The sequence below is a fragment of the Macaca nemestrina genome, chromosome 11 (assembly GCF_043159975.1).
Source record: "Macaca nemestrina isolate mMacNem1 chromosome 11, mMacNem.hap1, whole genome shotgun sequence".
Lineage (NCBI taxonomy): Eukaryota > Metazoa > Chordata > Mammalia > Primates > Cercopithecidae > Macaca > Macaca nemestrina.
Window position 1 is genome coordinate 120,598,247 of NC_092135.1, and position 18,174 is coordinate 120,616,420.

At 42.5% G+C, this 18,174-nt stretch overlaps 1 protein-coding gene across 1 annotated transcript in view; it reads left to right on the plus strand.

Moving 5' to 3' along the window:
- LOC105481305 (sphingosine-1-phosphate phosphatase 2) overlaps window positions 1–18,174 on the plus strand; it is a 149,748-nt gene that overhangs the window by 87,703 nt on the left and 43,871 nt on the right. The window contains exons 3-4 of the mRNA XM_011740808.2: window positions 12,045–12,224; window positions 15,207–15,296. Of these exons, the coding sequence (XP_011739110.1) occupies window positions 12,045–12,224; window positions 15,207–15,296 (270 nt within the window). The remainder of the gene's footprint in view (window positions 1–12,044; window positions 12,225–15,206; window positions 15,297–18,174) is intronic.

Below are 18,174 nucleotides of genomic sequence, written 5' to 3' on the forward strand. Positions count from 1 at the left end.
TCCTGCAGAGGACTTAGCTTTTATTATGATCACATGGAGGCTTCACTCTTTTGAGATGAGGGTATTTTGCAGGGATGAAGACAAACAGGGGCAGCTCTGTAGTGTATACAAAAATGTAAACGTAGTGTAAAACAGTTCATCATGTCCTGTTTTCCTTCAGGGAATGGAAGATGTTAACAGAGAGAAAAGTTTGAAGGCAGACATTTAGAAGAAGCTAGGAGGAGAAGCATCTTATATTAATGTGGGCCAAAAATGGAAGTGTGGCTTGGCTTTTTAAAATCCTGTGGGGCTGGGTGCGGTGGCACACGCCTGTAATCCCAGCACTTTGGGAGGCTGAGGCGGGCAGATCACCAGGTCAGGAGATCAAGACCATCCTGGCTAACATGGTGAAACCCCATCTCTACTAAAAATACAAAAATTAGCTGGGCATCTTGGTGGGCATCTGTAGTCCCAGCTACTGGGGAGGCTGAGGCAGGAGAATGGCGTGAACCCGGGAGGTGGAGCTTGCAGTGAGCCGAGATCGCGCCACTGCACTCCAGCCCAGGTGACTGAGCGAGACTCCATCTCAAAAAAAAAAAAAAAAAAAAAAAAAAAATCCCATGGCTGGTTTACTAGTAATAATGTTATTTCAAAATATTTTGTTTTCAAAACTTTTTAGGTGTTATTTATGCTAGTGTAAAGAATAAAGTCTGGCTAATTGGAAATCTGTTAGACATGGTACACTGTCATTTTTTATTATAATAACCAGAAAGGACCACTACACTAAGAGAAAAAGTGCTGCTTTCTCTGCCGTCCCCGTATGAGCCCAGCCGTCCAGAACAGACCCCATGCTGGAAGGTTTTCCACACTGTAAGGACAAGTTTCATATTGACTGCACTGGTTCCCCGGAAAACCTTTCGTCTGCCTGGGATGAATGGTAGACTGTCCAGAGAACCAGATTTTCTTTCTACCTGTATGTTACATTTATCCTGCATTCAGAGCAGAAGTAAGAAAATAGGCTAATTCCCCTTTGTGAAAACCTATGGGACTTCCATGCCATCCCTGAATACCATGTGGGGGCCCCCAGCCAGTTTGCTAAGGTGTTAATGATCTATAATTACTTCCCGTGTTGCCTCCTTACGGGTTTTTGCTTTCATGCACAGGCCTTTGGGGCCTCAGCCCAAAGAAGTACGATAGATGATGGAACTTAATTGGGTCCTTTTAGGAAAGTGGCCCCTTCAACAATACAGAGAAAAGCCCTCCACTTAGGGCAAGCCACACATTGAGTTAATCATTATACTCTTTAACTGATAATTAAATGAAGAAATAGTTCTCTGCTGCCACAGTCATTTTTATTCTTTTGAGACAGGGTCTTGCTCTGTCACCCAGGCTGGAGTGCATCATGGCTCACTGCAGTCTCGGCCTCCCTGGCTCAGGTGATCCTCCCACCTCAGCCTCCCGAATAGCTGGACTACAGGTGTTCCCCACCACACTCGGCAAATTTTTGCATGTTTTGTAGAGACAGGATTTCACCATGTTACTCAGGCTGGTCTCAAATTCCTGGGTCAAGTGATCCACCTTCCTTGGCCTCCCAAAGTACTGGGATTATAGGTGTGAGCCACCATGCCTGGCCCGCCACAGTGACTTTTTTAAATAAACTTTTTTTTTTTTTTTTTTTTGAGACGGAGTCTCGCTCTGTCGCCCAGGCTGGAGTGCAGCGGCCGGATCTCAGCTCACTGCAAGCTCCGCCTCCCGGGTTTATGCCATTCTCCTGCCTCAGCCTCCCGAGTAGCTGGGACTACAGGCGCCCGCCACCTCACCCGGCTAGTTTTTCGTATTTTTTAGTAGAGACGGGGTTTCACCGTGTTAACTAGGATGGTCGAGATCTCCTGACCTGTCTCAGCCTCCCAAAGTGCTGGGATTACAGGCTTGAGCCACCACGCCCGGCCAACTTTTTTTTTTAAGAGAAGTTTTAGGTTCACAGCAAAGTTAAGTGGAAAGTACAGAGTTCTCATATACCTTCTCCCCACACCACATACACACAACCTCTCCCACTACCAAAAAATTCCCCACCACAGTGATATGTTTGTTACAATCCATGGCCCTGCATTGACATATCATTATTTCTCAAAGCCTACAGTGTACATTAGGGTTCATTCTTGGTGCTGTATGTGTATGGGTTTTGACAAGTGTAGAATGACATGTATCTACCCTTACAGTATCATACAGAATAGTTTCACTGTCTAAAGTTTCTCTGTGCTCTGCCTGTTCACCCCGCCCTCTCCTCAGTCCCTGGAAGTCACTGATCTTTTTTACTGTCTTCATGGTTTTGCTTTTTCTAGAATGTCATATAGTTGGAATCATACAGTATGTTCCCTTTGCAGACAAGCTTCTTTCACTTAGTGATATGCATTTAGGCTCCTCCATATCTTGTCATGGCTTGATGGCTCATTTTTTAGTGCTAATATTCCATTGTCTGGAAGAACCACAGTTTATTTATTCATTTACCTACTGAAGGACATCTTGATTGCTTCCAAGTTTTGGCAATTAAAAATAAAGCTGCTATAAGCATCCTTGCACAGGTTTTTTATGGAGGTAAGTTTTCAGTTCACTCGGATGAACACCAAAGAGTGTGAGATCTAAGTCATATGGTAAGAGTATGTTTAGTTTTATAAGAAACTGCCAAACCATCTTCCAATGTGGCTGTACCATTTTGCATTCCCACCAGCAATGATTGAGAGTTCCTATTGCTTCACATCCTTGTCAGCATTTGGTATTGTCAGTGTTTTGGACTTAGCCATTCTAATAGGTGTGTAGTTGTATTTCATTGTTGTTTTAAGTTGGAATTCCCTAATGTCATGTGATGTTGAACATTTGTAGTAATGTTTTTAAATCTTAGACAAAACTATTCGGTTCTTCCAGACCCAGTACCCCTTTTTTCTTAAAGCATGATGATGCCATTTTACTCATAAATAACATGCAAAGAAGCTAAGCAGACTTTTTGCTAATGTTTCATTTTTTATGCTGTGTGAGAACGATGGTCTTGTCTATCTTATTCTCAATGGTATTCCCCCAAACCAAGACAGTACCTGGTCCATATGGTTCACTGACTAAATATTTACTGTAGTTGGTTAAGTAGTGGCCTCTAAAACGGTATCCCCACATTCGAATCCCTAGAATCTGTGAACATTGTTGTTTTGGGAACAATGGTCCTTGTAGATGTAATTAAATTTAGGATGTTGAGATGGAGAGATCATCCTAGATTATCTGGGTAGACCAATGCAATGAGAAGTACCCTTATAAGAGAAAAGCAGAGGGAAAGATGAGACAGGCAGAAGAAGAGAAAGAGGAGGAGGAAGCAATGTGACCTCAGAGGTGGAGATCAAAGTGATGTGGCCACAGGTCAAAGAGCACCTACAACTACCAGAAACTGGAAGAGGCAAAGAAAGGACCCTCCCCCAAAACTTCTCGAATGAGTGTGGCCCAATGGACCCTTTGATTTCAGACTTCTGGCCTCTAAGCCCTACGTATCCTCTAGTCAATTTTCCATATCCATGGAGTTGCTTATTCTGGACATTTTATATAAATGGAATCATGAAGTGTGTGATCTTTTGTGTCTGCCTCACTAAAATTAGTATAATAGCACCTCTTGTTGTACTCTAAATATATTATAATATTCCTTTTACTTTCTTAAAATTCATAGGTAATATGACCTACTTACACATATACTTTTTTAAATAGCATTCCTTAAAATAAAAATAACTTTTAAAATAAGTATATGTTGTAACATTTCTACACTAGGCTATTTATTTCATAGGATAGTAGGATCCCTGAATGTGCTTTACTATTTATGAAGCAGTATCACCATGAATGTGCCAATGATGGTAGCTGGGACACAGATATGCAGTGTTGAAGTCTCAAATACAATAATCAGCATTTCCCTTGATGATACCCTGATTTCTCCAAATGATGAACAGTTCTTTTTTTTTTAATTTTTAATTTTAAAATAAAGTAGAGGTGGAGTTTCACTACGTAGCCCAGGCTGCTCTCAAATTCCTGTCCTCGAGTGATCCTCCTGCCTAGGCCTCCCAAAGTGCTGGGATTACAGGCATGAGCCACTCACTACACCTGGCTAGTTCTTGATAAAGTTCCAAATAAACCAAAGTTCAATTTTCTCTCAGTCTGCACAGTAGTTATGGCCTTGGAAACTTCAGTGTGTGTTCACAACCTGCAAGAAAATATTTGGTGTTTACTTGTAAAAGAGAGTTAGGCTCTCAACTCCGAGGATTACAGATGGGTTTTTCACCTACATGAATGTCTGGCAGAACACTCAAGAGTCATGTTAGACACAAAAAACAGTTTTCATAGAGTGGCACTGTCCTGTGCATTGAAAGGCATGTTGCATCCCTGGCCTCCTCTCTCTAAATGCCAATAGTGACTACAATCACTGCACTGACCAGAATGTCCCCCAGGAGAGCGTCCATCCCTGCTGAGGACCAGGGGCTGAGCCCTTCTCAACTTCAAAACCACTTCTACGTGCCTGATCACCTCTGAGTCCATATTCCATTGATTTCTTTCTCCTCTCTTCCATATGTAATTTCTCCCTATTTGTCATTCTCCATTCATTCATCAACCCGATCAGCCATTCTTTCATTAAAAAAAAATAAAAACACATTCTTCAAATCTCTCTTCTGCCCTACTGCTGACTTATATCATACTGTATCTCTCACATGGATTTTACAATATTCTCTTAACTGATGTCCTTCCTTCAAGTCCTGATGTCCTCATCCCTACTCTACTCTTGATATCAAAGGGTATCATCAGACATGCAGATTAGGTCAGGCCAGGCCTCTGCCCAGGATATCCCAGAAGGCCAAACTATGTTCTACAACATAGTGCCTCATCATCAGGTTCTCCCCAAACATCTGCTTCTCACATTTCAGAAAAATGTGAACCACTTTTTTTTCTTCTGCTTCTGTATTTGAGATGGAGTCTCGCTCTGTCGCCCAGGCTAGAGTGCAGTGGCATGATCTTGGCCCATTGCAACCTCCACCTCCTGGGTTCAAGTGATTCTGCTGCCTCAGCCTCCTGAATAACTGAGACTACAGGTGCCTGCCACCACACCCAGCTAATTTTTGTATTTTTAGTAGAGACAGGGTTTCACCATATTGGTCAGGCTGGTCTCAAACTACTGACCTCAGATGGTCCACCTGCCTTGGCCTCCCGAAGTGCTGGGATTACAGGCATGAGCCACCATGCCTGGCCTGAACCAGTTTTTAAGACATGATTGGTATACAGTAAACTGCACATATTTAACAGTTTTATCGAGGTATAATTCGTGTACTACACAATTCACCCATTTAAAGCACGTAATTCAATAACTTTTAGTGTAGTCACAGGGTTCACACATGTTTAAAATATACAAGTTGAGGGCTGGACATGGTGGCTCATGCCTGTAATCCCTGCACTTTGGGAGGCCAAAGCAGGTGGATCACCTGAGGTCAGGAGCTCAAGGTCAACCTGGCCAGCCTGGCCAACATGGCAAAACCCCATCTCTACTAAAAATACAAAAAGTATCCAGGTGTGGTGGCGCGTGACTGTAGTCCCGGCTATTTGGGAGGCTGAGGCACAAGAATGGCTTGAACCTGGGAGGTGGAATTTGCAGTGAGCCAAGATTGTGCCACTGCATTCTAGCCCAGGCAACAGAGGAGACTCTGTCTCAAATAAAATAAAAATATATACAGGTTGACACATTTTAACATAGGTACCTATCCCTGAAATCATTACCACAATCAAAATGATATTCATCACCCCCTAAAGTTTTCTTATGCCTATTTGTAATTTATTTTCCCTTCCCTAGCAACCACTTACTTGCTTTCTGTCATTATAAAGTACTTTACATTTTCAAGAATTTGATATAAACAAATCATGTAGTGTGTACTGTTTACTTTGTCATTTGTCTTGCTCTGGCTTCTACAATCAGCATAATTATTTTGAGATTCATCCATGTTGTAAACATATGCCCATAGTTTATTCTTTTTGTTGCTGAGTAGTATTCAGTTGTGTGATTATACCACAATTTTTGTACTTACCTGTTAATGGTAATTGGGTTGTTTCCAGTTTGGGGCTATAACCAAAAAAAAAAAAGCTGTTGTGAACATTCATATATGAGTATCTGGTCATATTGCTTTTGTTTCTCCTGGGCAGATACCTAAGAGTGGGATGGCTGGATCATATGATATGTTAAGAAACTTATATATGTTAAGAAACTTATCATATAAGTATATAAGTAGACTTTTTAAGAAACTACCAAACTATTTTCCAAAGTGGTGGTACCATTTTGTGTTTCCTCCAGAGGCGTATGAGAGGTTCAGCTGCTCCAGGTCCTCACCAACTCTTGATGTGTCAGTCTTGTGAATTCTGGGGAACACATTTAGACCATAGCAGTAGGTCCCCAATAAATATTTGTTGGATAAAAATATAATTGCTGACTATTACAGTAATGTATGTCGGTCACTTTCTATGTGCCAGGCACTATACTAAGTGTTTTGCATATGTTTTCTCATTTCATTCTCCTAACAAATCTAGGAGATGAGCACTATTTTATTTTCATTTAGAAAATGGGAAACTTAGCCCTTCTAGTGGATATGTAGCAGTGTGCCTCACAGTTTAAACTCTAGTGGTTCTAACCTCCTAGTAGTTCCCACTACATATTATCCAGCATCCTGGATGCTTCTTTACCCATCCTTTAGTTAAACCATCTTCCTTTTGATACAGACAGGAGACAGGGAAATACTGGGTAGAAGAGGGTGGTCCCCTGGCAAAGACCCCACCCTCCAGCCTGGAAACCCACTGCCCTAAATAGGAACAGGCATTCCTGTTTTCACACCCCCTATCCTGTACCCATATAAACTCCAAATCCCAGGCTCCACAGGCAGACAAACAGAAGAGCAGCAGAATGGCACAGCAGAGAAGGAGAGAAGAGAAAAAACGTCTGAACATCGAGAGGAGTTCGGCTGGGGACAACCGGAGAGGAGATCAGCTGCTGGATAACCAAACTCCAGGGGAAGATCATTTTCCCACTCCATCCCCCTTCCAACTCGCCATCCATTCCACTGAGAGCCACCTCCACCACTCACTAAAACCCCTGTATTCACCATCCGTCAAGTCCATGTGTGACCTGATCCTTCCTGCACGCTGGACAAGAACCCGGGTACCAAGATGGCACTGAGCTGGTTAACACTTAAGCTGTCAGTGACGGCAGAGCTAAAAGAGCACTGTAGCATGCCCACTGGGGCTTTGAGAGTTGCAGACACACATCCCTAGACTCCTAACCTGGGACCAGAGCCCCAAGAGCACTTGCCTGGGCTCCCTGCACCCTGCTCGTCTGCGTGCTTCTCCTCCCGTAAGGGGTTTGAGCAGCAGCTGCAGCCAAACAGACGAGCCACATCCCTGTCACACATCCTGTGACAGGGGTCAGGGAACTCTCCTATTTTGCTTTAGCCAGACCCAGGTTCCCTGGCCATCCAGTTGAACCAGAGTTTTTCTATATATATATACACATATATATATGCACCTACTCATAGAATTCTGTGGATTGTTTTTCAAAGCCTTTTCACATTATCCTCTGAAATCTTCTTACTGTGTTACTGTTTTCCCTACTCAAGGATTGGGACCGAATGCAAGGCTTGGCTCATCATAGCATCATTGTCACAAACGGCAATGCCAGAGACAGGATGTAACCTTCTGAGAGTGATACTTTTCCTCTGCAACTTGAAAAATGCAGCTCTGGCCGGGCGCGGTGGCTCAAGCCTGTAATCCAAGCACTTTGGGAGGCCGAGACGGGAGGATCACAAGGTCAGGAGATTGAGACCATCCTGGCTAACACAGTGAAACCCCGTCTCTACCAAAAAATGTAAAAACACTAGCCGGGCGAGGTGGCGGGTGCCTGTAGTTCCAGCTACTCGGGAGGCTGAGGCAGGAGAATGGCGTGAACCCGGAAGGCGGAGCTTGCAGCGAGCTGAGATCCGGCCACTGCACTCCAGCCTGGGTGACAGAGCGAGACGCCGTCTCAAAAAAAAAAAAAGAAAAAGAAAAGAAAAATGTAGCTCTAACTATTTTCTCTTGTTTAAAGAGAGCTGTGATCACAGTCAGTGTTATTTGAAACTTATTAATGAGACATAATATGCAGCTGTAGTATTTTTAAATAAAATGAATAATTTTCCTAATTCCACAAAACCTTCAAACGTAGAAGGTGAAATATAAATGAAGACAAAGGAACTCATGAACCTCAAAGAAATTTAACTTTATCTGAAGGAGAGTCACCCAATCATTATTTTTATGATTTCAAGGTTTCCTGTTTTGGAGGATTTTCAGTATTTTTTTACCCTTATCCTCTATGTTAGGGTGTGAAAATGTTAAGTATTTTTGAGGGAACTGGGATTAGTAGTTATGCCTATAATATTTTGTTTATGTTAGTGGCTGAGGAAGAAGCAGGACTGAGAAGTATATTTCAAGCAGCTTCTGAGAAATTCCCAGTAGTCGGTAATACCTGCCAGATTTTCAACTCCCCAGATAATGGTCAGTTAGATGTGGTTTTTACAGGTTCACAGGAGGGAGGCAGAAACATAAAAAGAGTGAGCTGATTTCCAGGAAGAGTAGTTCCTGGTGGTTAAGTGAACGGTAAAGAAGTTCAGTTTCAAAGTCCGATTGGAAATTGCAGCTATGGAATTCAGAGTAATTGTCGCTGAGGCTTTATAGCCTGTGGATTTGGCCTGCTGTGCACACTGAGTGGTTCTTGGTTTCTAGCCCAGAGCAAAGTGGCAGTGAAGCACAAACACATATGCAAGACCTTCTCGGGGGGTTACTGGGTTTCCTGGAATTATGCATGGAATTAACCGGCAACTCAAGGAGTTAAAAGAAAGCACTAGAATGTGGGAACTCCTACGGCAATCCAGTTGACTAATCAAAATTATTTTGAAATAGCTCTTCATAGTGGGTTTTGTTCCAAGCAAGGTAATGCCATCCATCACGAGCTAAATAAAACCCTGGTAAGATCAACACAGTCCTGGTAAGATACGTTTTATGATTAAAGCCCACAACAAAGTGATTTGTACAAAAGGACTGTATAGCGCAGTGCTTCTTAAATTCCCCTGTGCACACCAATCACCTGGCAATCTTGTGAAAAGAGAGATTCTAAGGAGGGTCCTGAGATGATGCATGTTAAAGCAGCTCCTGGGTGGGACTGGTACAGCCAGTTCTTAGACAATGCTTTAAGTTGCAAAGGCAGGTACTTAAGTAAATACATTGCTCTTACATATTAGATTATGAAGTTGTCCTGTAAATTTCTTTGACAAGGTAAATTAGTCTGTTGTTAATAATCCTATTCACTCCTTGACAAAATAAACAAGTCTGTTGTTAATAATCCTATTCACTTTTAAAGGGTATGGGCATCCAATTCTTTTTTTTTTTTTAATCAACTTTTATTTTAGATATGGGGGATACATGTGCAGGTTTGTCACAGGGGTATAGTGCACCCAGGGAGTGAGCATAATAAACAATAGTTTTTCAACCTACTCCCTCCCGTCTAGTGGTCCACAGTGGCTGCTGTTCCCATGTTTCTGTCGTTGTGCACTCAATGTTTAGCTCATAGTTGTAAGTGAGAACATGTGGTATTTGGTTTTCTGTTCCTGAATTAATTTGCTTAGTATTTTGACTTCCAGCTCCATCCATGTTGTTGCAAGGACATGATTTTGTTCTTTTTTATGGCTGTGTAGTATTCCATAGTGTACGTGTACCACATTTTCTTTATCCAGTCCACTATTGATAGGCACCTAGGTGGATTCTATGTCTTTGCTGTCGTGAATACTGCTGCAATGAACAGATGAGCATATGTGTCTTTTTGGTATAATGATCTATTTTCCTTTGGGTATATACTCAGTAATGGGATTACTGAGTCGAACAGTAGCTCTGATTTAAGTTCTCTGAGAAATCTCCAAACTGCTTTCCACAGTGACTGAACTAATTTACATTCCCACCAGCAGTGTATAAGCATTTCCTTTCCCCACAGCCTCACCAGCATCTTTTGTTTTTTGACTTTTTAATAATAGCGATTCTGACTGGTGTGAGGTGGTATCTCATTGTGGTTTTTGACTTGTATTTCTCTGACGATTAGTGATGCTGAGCATTTTTCCATGTCTTTTTTCAGTAGATATGAACACTTGCATGTCTTCTTTTGAGAAGTATTCATGTACATCAAATTCTCATTTCTATCTTCTGCTTTAAAAAAAGGAGGGAGAATATGTCTTCGTTAATGACCTCATGGAAAAATCATTTTTAAAATCTCCATATTAGGCCAGGCATGGCAGCTCATGTCTGTAATCCCAGCACTTTGGGAGGCTGAGGCAGGCGGATCACCTGAGGTCAAGAGTTCAAGACCAGCTTGACCAACATGGTGAAACCCCATCTCTACAAAAATACAAAAATTAGCCGGGCATGGTGGCAGACATCTGTAATTCCAGCTAGTCAGGAGTCTGAGGCAAGAGAATCGCTTGAACCCGAGAGGCGGAGGTTGCAGTGTGCTAGGTACAATGTGCATTCCAGCCTGGGCAACAGAGTGAGACTCCATAAAAAAAAAAAAAAAAAAAAAAAACAAGAAAAAAACACCTCCATATCGAGCCCTTTTTTTTGAGACAGAGTCTTGCTCTGTTGCCCAGGCTGCAGTGCAGTGGCCCCAATCTGGAACTGCACCCTCGACTTCCTGGTCTCAAGCAATCCTCCCACCTCAGCCTCTCGAGTAGCTGGTTCCACAGACATACACCATCACACCTGACAATTTTTTTTTTAACATTTTTTTTTTATTATTATACTTTAAGTTCTAGGGTACATGCGCACAACGTGCAGGTTTGTTACATATGTATACATGTGCCATGTTGGTGTGCTGCACCCATTAACTCGTCATTTACATTAGGTATATCTCCTAATGCTATCCCTCCCCCCTCCCCTCACCCCACGACAGGCCCCGGTGTGTGATGTTCCCCACCCTGTGTCCAAGTGATCTCATTGTTCAGTTCCCACCTATGAGTGAGAACATGCGGTGTTTGGTTTTTTGACCTTGTGATAGTCTGCTGAGAATGATGGTTTCCAGCTTCATCCATGTCCCTACAAAGGACATGAACTCATCCTTTTTTATGGCTGCATAGTATTCCATGCACACCTGACAAATTTTTAAATTTTTTGTAGAGACAGGGTCTCACCATCTTGCCCAGGCTTGCCTTGAACTCCTGGGCTCAAGCTGTCCTCCCGCCTTAGCCTCGCAAAGTGTTGGGATTACAGGCATTAGCCACGCACCCAACCTGAGTCTTTATTTAAAGACTGAAAATACCCATGCCATTTATTTGACTGATGCTCCTGATTATTAAAGAAGTTACAGTAAATCCAGTATGTTGCCTACATACAACAGTGGCATTCAAAAAGTATCTTACTAGCTGTTTCAGTAAGAACAGTCACTTTTGTGTTAAAATTTGAAAACAAGCGGTTCCTAGTTTGAGTATTAGGTTATCTTTAGCGCAGGACCATTCTGTTTTGGAGGTAGCATCACATGATAGTTTGAGCACAGACTTTGAAGTCAGACTTTCTAGATTCTAATCCCAGTTCTGCCACTTGCTGACTGCGTGCCTGTGGATGAGTGCGCAATGGTGTACTCATCTGTAAAATTGGTCTGCATTCTCCAGGTGTTACTGGATTGAGTAAAAATCTGCAAAGCTCCTAGAATGGTGCCCAGCACTTATATAAGCTACATAAGTGTTTGTTAAATATATGATTAAAATAAATAATATATGCCTTAATGTCATATCTTAGTTGCTCAGTGGTCCTATGGAATCCAGAAAGCCTGTTCTCTTTTTACCAACTAAAACATCCTACAAGACTTTGCCAACAAGTAGCTGGTCAGAGAGAAAGGAGCCTTCAGCCAACAACCTGAGAACCCCAAAATATATACATGACACTTGGAAATGCATTCATTTTCCTTATTTGATTAGATTTACCTCAGTCTTTCGATTTTGCAGTTGGTGATGTACATTGGCCAAGTGGCCAAGGATATCTTGAAGTGGCCCCGTCCCTCCTCCCCTCCAGTTGTGAAACTGGAAAAGAGACTGATTGCTGAATATGGAATGCCGTCCACCCACGCCATGGCGGCCACCGCCATCGCCTTCACCCTCCTTATCTCTACTATGGACAGATACCAGGTAAGGTGGCCTGGTTATTCTTCCTACCCATCTACTGTGGCAGCAAATAGAGGCTGCACTTCTGAATTTTCTCTTAAAGCTGCTTTGAGGGACCTTAAGGTTTATGAAATGAAGATTAAGAGAACCTGAAACCTATTAAGCAGATGACAATTGCATCATAAATAAAGTGACCATATAATTTAGCATCTAAATCAGATTATGCCTGAGTGTGAACATCAGCACCATTAATAATGACACCAGGACAACTAGCATAATATGGACCATCCCCGGAGACCAGCATGTATTATCACCCTGGGCTGCCTGACGAGACAGTGCTTGAATTAGTGTTCTCATCCTCTGTTTGCAAGAGGAGTTTATGTCCTAGTAAATGATTCTCCAGGGCTGAGATGATTCTACCAAATCCCTCTGCCAGACTCCCCGGGGCCTGGGGCAGCAAAGAGTCTGTGACTCAAATTAGCCTCTAAGGATGTCTCTGCCCTGGTTAAGGCTCAGCCACTAGAAACGATGGCTCGAAGTTTTCTAGAATGTTCTAAATGGCAGAGGATTAATAAATGCTGAAAATAGAAGAATTTTACTTAATATCTGCTTAAATGCCAATTATAGTAAGACTTAAAAGGTTATACTATTACAGCAATGAAGTTATTTTTCCTATTTGAGACCTATGGCTCTAATCCTCTGTTTAATTTTATAAGTGTTTTCTTTTACCCATTGGAAGTTTTATTTGTTTGTTTGTTTATTTGTTTGTTTTTGAGACAGGGTCTCTGTTGCGAGGGCTGGAGTACAGTGGTACCATCAGCACTCACTGCAGTGTTGACCTTCTGGGCTCAAGCAATCCTCCCATCTCAGCTTCTCAAGTAGCTGAGACCACAGCTATGCACCACTACACCCAGCTAATTTTTTAAAAATTTTTATAGTGAAGGGGTCTCGCTGTGTTGCCCAGGCTGGTCTTGAACTCCTGGCCTCAAGCAATCTGCCTGCCTGGGCTTGCCAAAGCACTGGGATTACCGGCATGAGCCACTGCACCCAGCCCCACTGGAAGTTTTAGATTCCGTTAAATCTAGCAGTCTTGTAGATAAATGGCAGTATTGTTTTTCCCTGTCCCTTTACCCCAGAAGACCAGGGATGTTCCACATTCCAGGTTATGCAGAAGCAGGAAGTCAAGCTTCATGTAGCTGGAAAGACCAGGACTACTGTGGGGTCCCAACTCTACTGCTATAGCCTTCTACCTGGTCATCTGGGTTTAGACCTCTCTTACATAAGAAAGGGACAGTTACAAGGAATATATTTGACTAGATATCATCTTTTGTCATAAGTTACTTAAATGTCATGCCAAAGTCAAACAATGTCTGCGCCCTTGGTACTGTCTGAATTAACTTAGTGCAGGCTGCTGAGCCATGTTGTACCCAATGTCAGCTGCCCTAAAAGGACATAGTGGGCCAAGCACCAGCTCCCATTGGGTTGCTCTTGGTGCCCAGAGAAGTCTATGAACATGGTAATGTCACTTAAGAGAAAAGCAGCAAGTGGAGGCTCACAGCAGCAAAACCACCACCATCACCACAGACACATCCATTGCAGAGCTGCCCAGTCCTCAAAATTCTTGTCAACTTACATGATGTAGCAGTTTTCATAAGGTCGGAGTCATGTTGTGAATTTCTTTCCTATTTGATTTTTAATGGTGAATGTATTTAGCTAGCTGAGTTGTTTGCTCATAAACAGCTCTAAATATTGGTTTATTTATATATTTTATATTTATTGGTTTATTTATATATATTTATTTACATATATATTGGTTAATGTGTATTGAGTAACCCAAAAACTATTGAAATAAAATTTTTTAAATGTGTGTTGAGGCTACTGCCCACACCCTAATTTCCAAATATATTAACTCATTAATTCTTAACACTTTTAAATTAAAATCTGAGACTTAGTTAATGATAAACCTTAAGAACAGACATGACAATCAGGTGTTATGGTACTCACGTGTTACATGGGAAAGAACACACTGGAGTTGGACTCAGAAGGCATGGCCTGCAGTTCTGACTCTCACTTACTGGCTGTGTGACTTCAGGCAGATCATTTCACTTCTCTGAACCCCAAGCTCTTGTTGTGAGGGTCAAATGGGAGCATTGAGGGGAAAGTGCCTTTGTGATAAAGTTTATTAACAATGTCATTTATTATCATGGTTAAGGACTTCCTCATTTGTAAAATGGGGCTAATAACTGAGCCTACTTCATAGGGTTATGTGAAGACTAAGGGAGATAGGATAAAGTGCTTTGCCTAATACAGACAGTGCTCTATTGTCTTTGATCTTACTACGGAATACCACAGACACTGGTGCTTGAAGCAGGTGGATTACATGCCTATGTCTAGTTTATAAGCAAAATATCTGTGTGTTCCTTATATGATTCAGTATTAGCCAGATTCCTCCAGCCGCTAGTGTTACTCAGCAGCAAATGTTGAGAGTCAGTAGAATCTGCACAAGTGCTTTTGATATCTGGACGCAAATATGCCGATTCTTACTTTGGGCCCATTGCCCCTGCATCTTCCACAGAGGAGGAGAAGTTGCTTGTTGGGATTTTCAGATTATAGCCCTGGCTATCTATCTACCTTGCTTCTTGGTCAAATTGTTTGTTTCTTGTCACTCTGATTTAAGAATAGGTAGAAATCAAAGTTATTCATTTCACTAAAACTGCCAGCACTGTAGTTGTGGTCATGAGTCTTAAAGCCAAGTCCTACTACATGTCACGTGCATACTTATATGTTAGAAACTTCCTCCCAGAACTGTATACCTAGGTATCTTCCCCTTCTCTTTCTTCTGTCTCCCCTTTTAGAAAATGTTTTTAGATAATCAGATTGCTGGTCTGGGGAATGCAAGATTCGGACTAGCAATTCTTGCATTAATGAACCCTATTCCCACCTATGACATGAAATCATATGTCTGAGTGTGATCTAAGTCCCTTGTTTTTTCTCCTTACCCCACAGTATCCATTTGTGTTGGGACTGGTGATGGCCGTGGTGTTTTCCACCTTGGTGTGTCTCAGCAGGCTCTACACTGGGATGCATACGGTCCTGGTAAGACTTTGTGGTCAGGTCTTGTGGCGATTGTTTGAATGGTATTGTGGTCACTGTGTCAATATGTTTCTCATACTACTTATTTATAAAATTATTTGCATATGTAATTATATTTCTCATCATGCCAGTGCATTAAGTAATTATTATGTTCGGGTGAATGTACGATAATAGTAATGAAACATTAAGGTAATATCAATGAGGCTGAGCCACGCTGAACCCTCAAGATTTTGAAAATGGGCTAGAACAGCGTTGGAGACTCCGGTCATTTATATTCACATCGGTTTACTGACGATGCAGCAAGCAGTGCAGGAAAAGCCCCCAGGCTCACAGACACAAGTGAGTAGTCACAGTTCCCCACTTAGGTCTTCACAGAGAGCGGCCTGAAATCAGGGGACTCCAGTGCCCTTGCAAGGTAAGGGTCCTACTAGGACAGAGGAGCCCGGAATCATGGCTTTGCTTCCTTCCATACTGTTTTAGGCTGGAGGCAGTGGTGGGAACACAGAGTCCCATCTGCATCTAAAAGTCCATCCACCCTTTTACCATATTAGAAATATTTTCCAGGGCCGCCATGATTGGCACAGTTAAAGTCCTTGAGAATTCAATTTCCCACAGCTGCCTTGAAGTTCCAGAGTGTAAGGCTGGCCATGGTTGACCACAGGGGCGCTATTTATCATCGTAATGGATACAAGAAAGATTTCTTTAAAAAGATATGGGCCCTTGCTCATTATGTGTTTATCTCAATTCTGAAGCTCTAAAGTTAAGTTAGCAAAAAACCTGGGAGGGAAAGGCCCACGCCCCACACGGGCCTTCTTGCTTCTCTCCCTGGTCCCTGGTGTGGGTTTTTTATGGGAAACATGGAAGGGAGGAGGGCAGAAGGGCAGAAGCTGCAAAGTGAACAGATTGGGGAGATCGTTTGTCAAAAGGAACAGAGGCCGAAGTAACTCAGAGAAGGGGGTTTACGGCTTCCCAAGGATCTATCAGAGAGCAACATTATGCTTTCCTCTTAAAATGCAAAGGAAGGTGCTGATAGTAACTGACTCAAGGTCAAGCCTCAGAAGAGGCAGGCAAGTCTCCAAGTTTAAGGCATGCTAAAAATCTCAGGAATCAAGATAAATAATTTGAATGCAGTTTTTTAAAAAATCAAAATTCATGCCACAAAACCCCATGATGAGCTAAATAGTCAAATTTTAAGTGAAGACAAGATCTGACCCTGTATTTGCATGCTATGCCTCACCTACTTCACCTCAGCCTAGCCCTGACCTGGGTGCTATCTGGGTGAAGGTGGACCTCAGATCTCGGAAATAAGAAAGGAGCAATGAAGGGCCAGTCCTGTAATTTTACCTTCCAAGGCACATCCTTGCTGGCCCCACCCCATGTCACACCACACTGGTGGCTTCTAAGATGGAGGGAAGGAAGGGAGGATGGCATTCTCAATTTGCTACACTGCTGCTTCGTGTTACAAAGAGGTTCTCTCCAAATATGTTCATGGACTTCAATATGGAATGAAGAACTCTTGGGTTCTCTGGCATCTCTTTTTATCTGGGGCTCCTGTTTAATTTCTGTAGGCTTTAATAAAAAATGATCTCGGTAATGACAGACTGGGTAAAGAAAATGTGGTACATATACATCATGGAATACTATGCAGCCATGAAAAGGAATGAGAGCATGTCCTTTGCAGAGACTTGGATGAAGCTGGAAGCCATCATCCTCAGCAAACTAACACAGGAACAGAAAACCTAACACACATGTTCTCACTCATACATAGGAGTTGAACAATGAGAACACATGGACACAGGGAGGGGAACAACACACACCAGGGCCTGTTGGGAGGTGGGGGGTGAGGGGAGGGAAATTAGAGGATGGTCAGTAGGTGCAGCAAACCACCATGGCACACGTATACCTGCGTAACAAACCTGTACATTCTGCACATGTATCTCGGGACTTAAAGTAAAATTTAAAAAAGAATGATCTTGAGAACTTGGGTTAAAATTAAAATGAAAGTAAGCACAAGTATGTGGAGCTACGGAGATGAATAAAGAGTACACAAAACCCACCTCAATAGAAACACAGCTACAGCCTTTTCTTTTTAAAGTGAGTTGTGGGGACAGTAAGCAGATATTTAGGTGAAGATAGATTAGGCCTCTCATCCAGATGCAAGGAACAGGTACCACCCTCCTTTTGGGAGCATTTGTCCCAGAAGAAGCTGGAGCAAGAGGCCACAGCAACCATTGTCCCCAAGCCCATCTGTTCTGTGAGGACCCAGGGCTTCTTTCATGCTCATAATTTTATTTCATAAAGATCTTAGACCTTGACTCAGGCTCAGGCCCAGGTACCAGTCATGCTACAGGACCGGAGAATGGCCTACGGTGCAATGATGAGTAATTTCTAGTAGAAGGGAACAGTTGGTTTTAATAGTAGGATAAGGTAGAATTATGGATTAGTAGTCTTTATTCAGCAGCAACTTAATCAGCTCCTACAGGCCCCTGGGCTTGGAACTAGATCTGGGAGCTCTTGTGGTAAAGAAACCTACCCTGCCCCTCAGGTGTCCAAGTCTACTCAAGGAGACAGATGTCTACACTGCTGATTAGCTGACATGATGATATAGTTAGGATGGAATAGCGGATTGAGCCAACTATGGTAGCCTGCCCCTTCCCTGTGCCCCTCACAATCTCTAGGGAATGTCTTTTATAATGGCTGTCAACCCTAGCTACATATTCAAACCCCATGGGAAGCTTCTAAAAAAATCTCTCTGAAGATATTTGTACCCCCATGTTCAGAGAAGCCTTATTCACAATAGCCTAAAGGTGAGCCCAAGTGTTCGCTGACAGAATGGATAAGCATAGTGTGACATCCAGGCTTAACTCAGAGTCATTGCGGG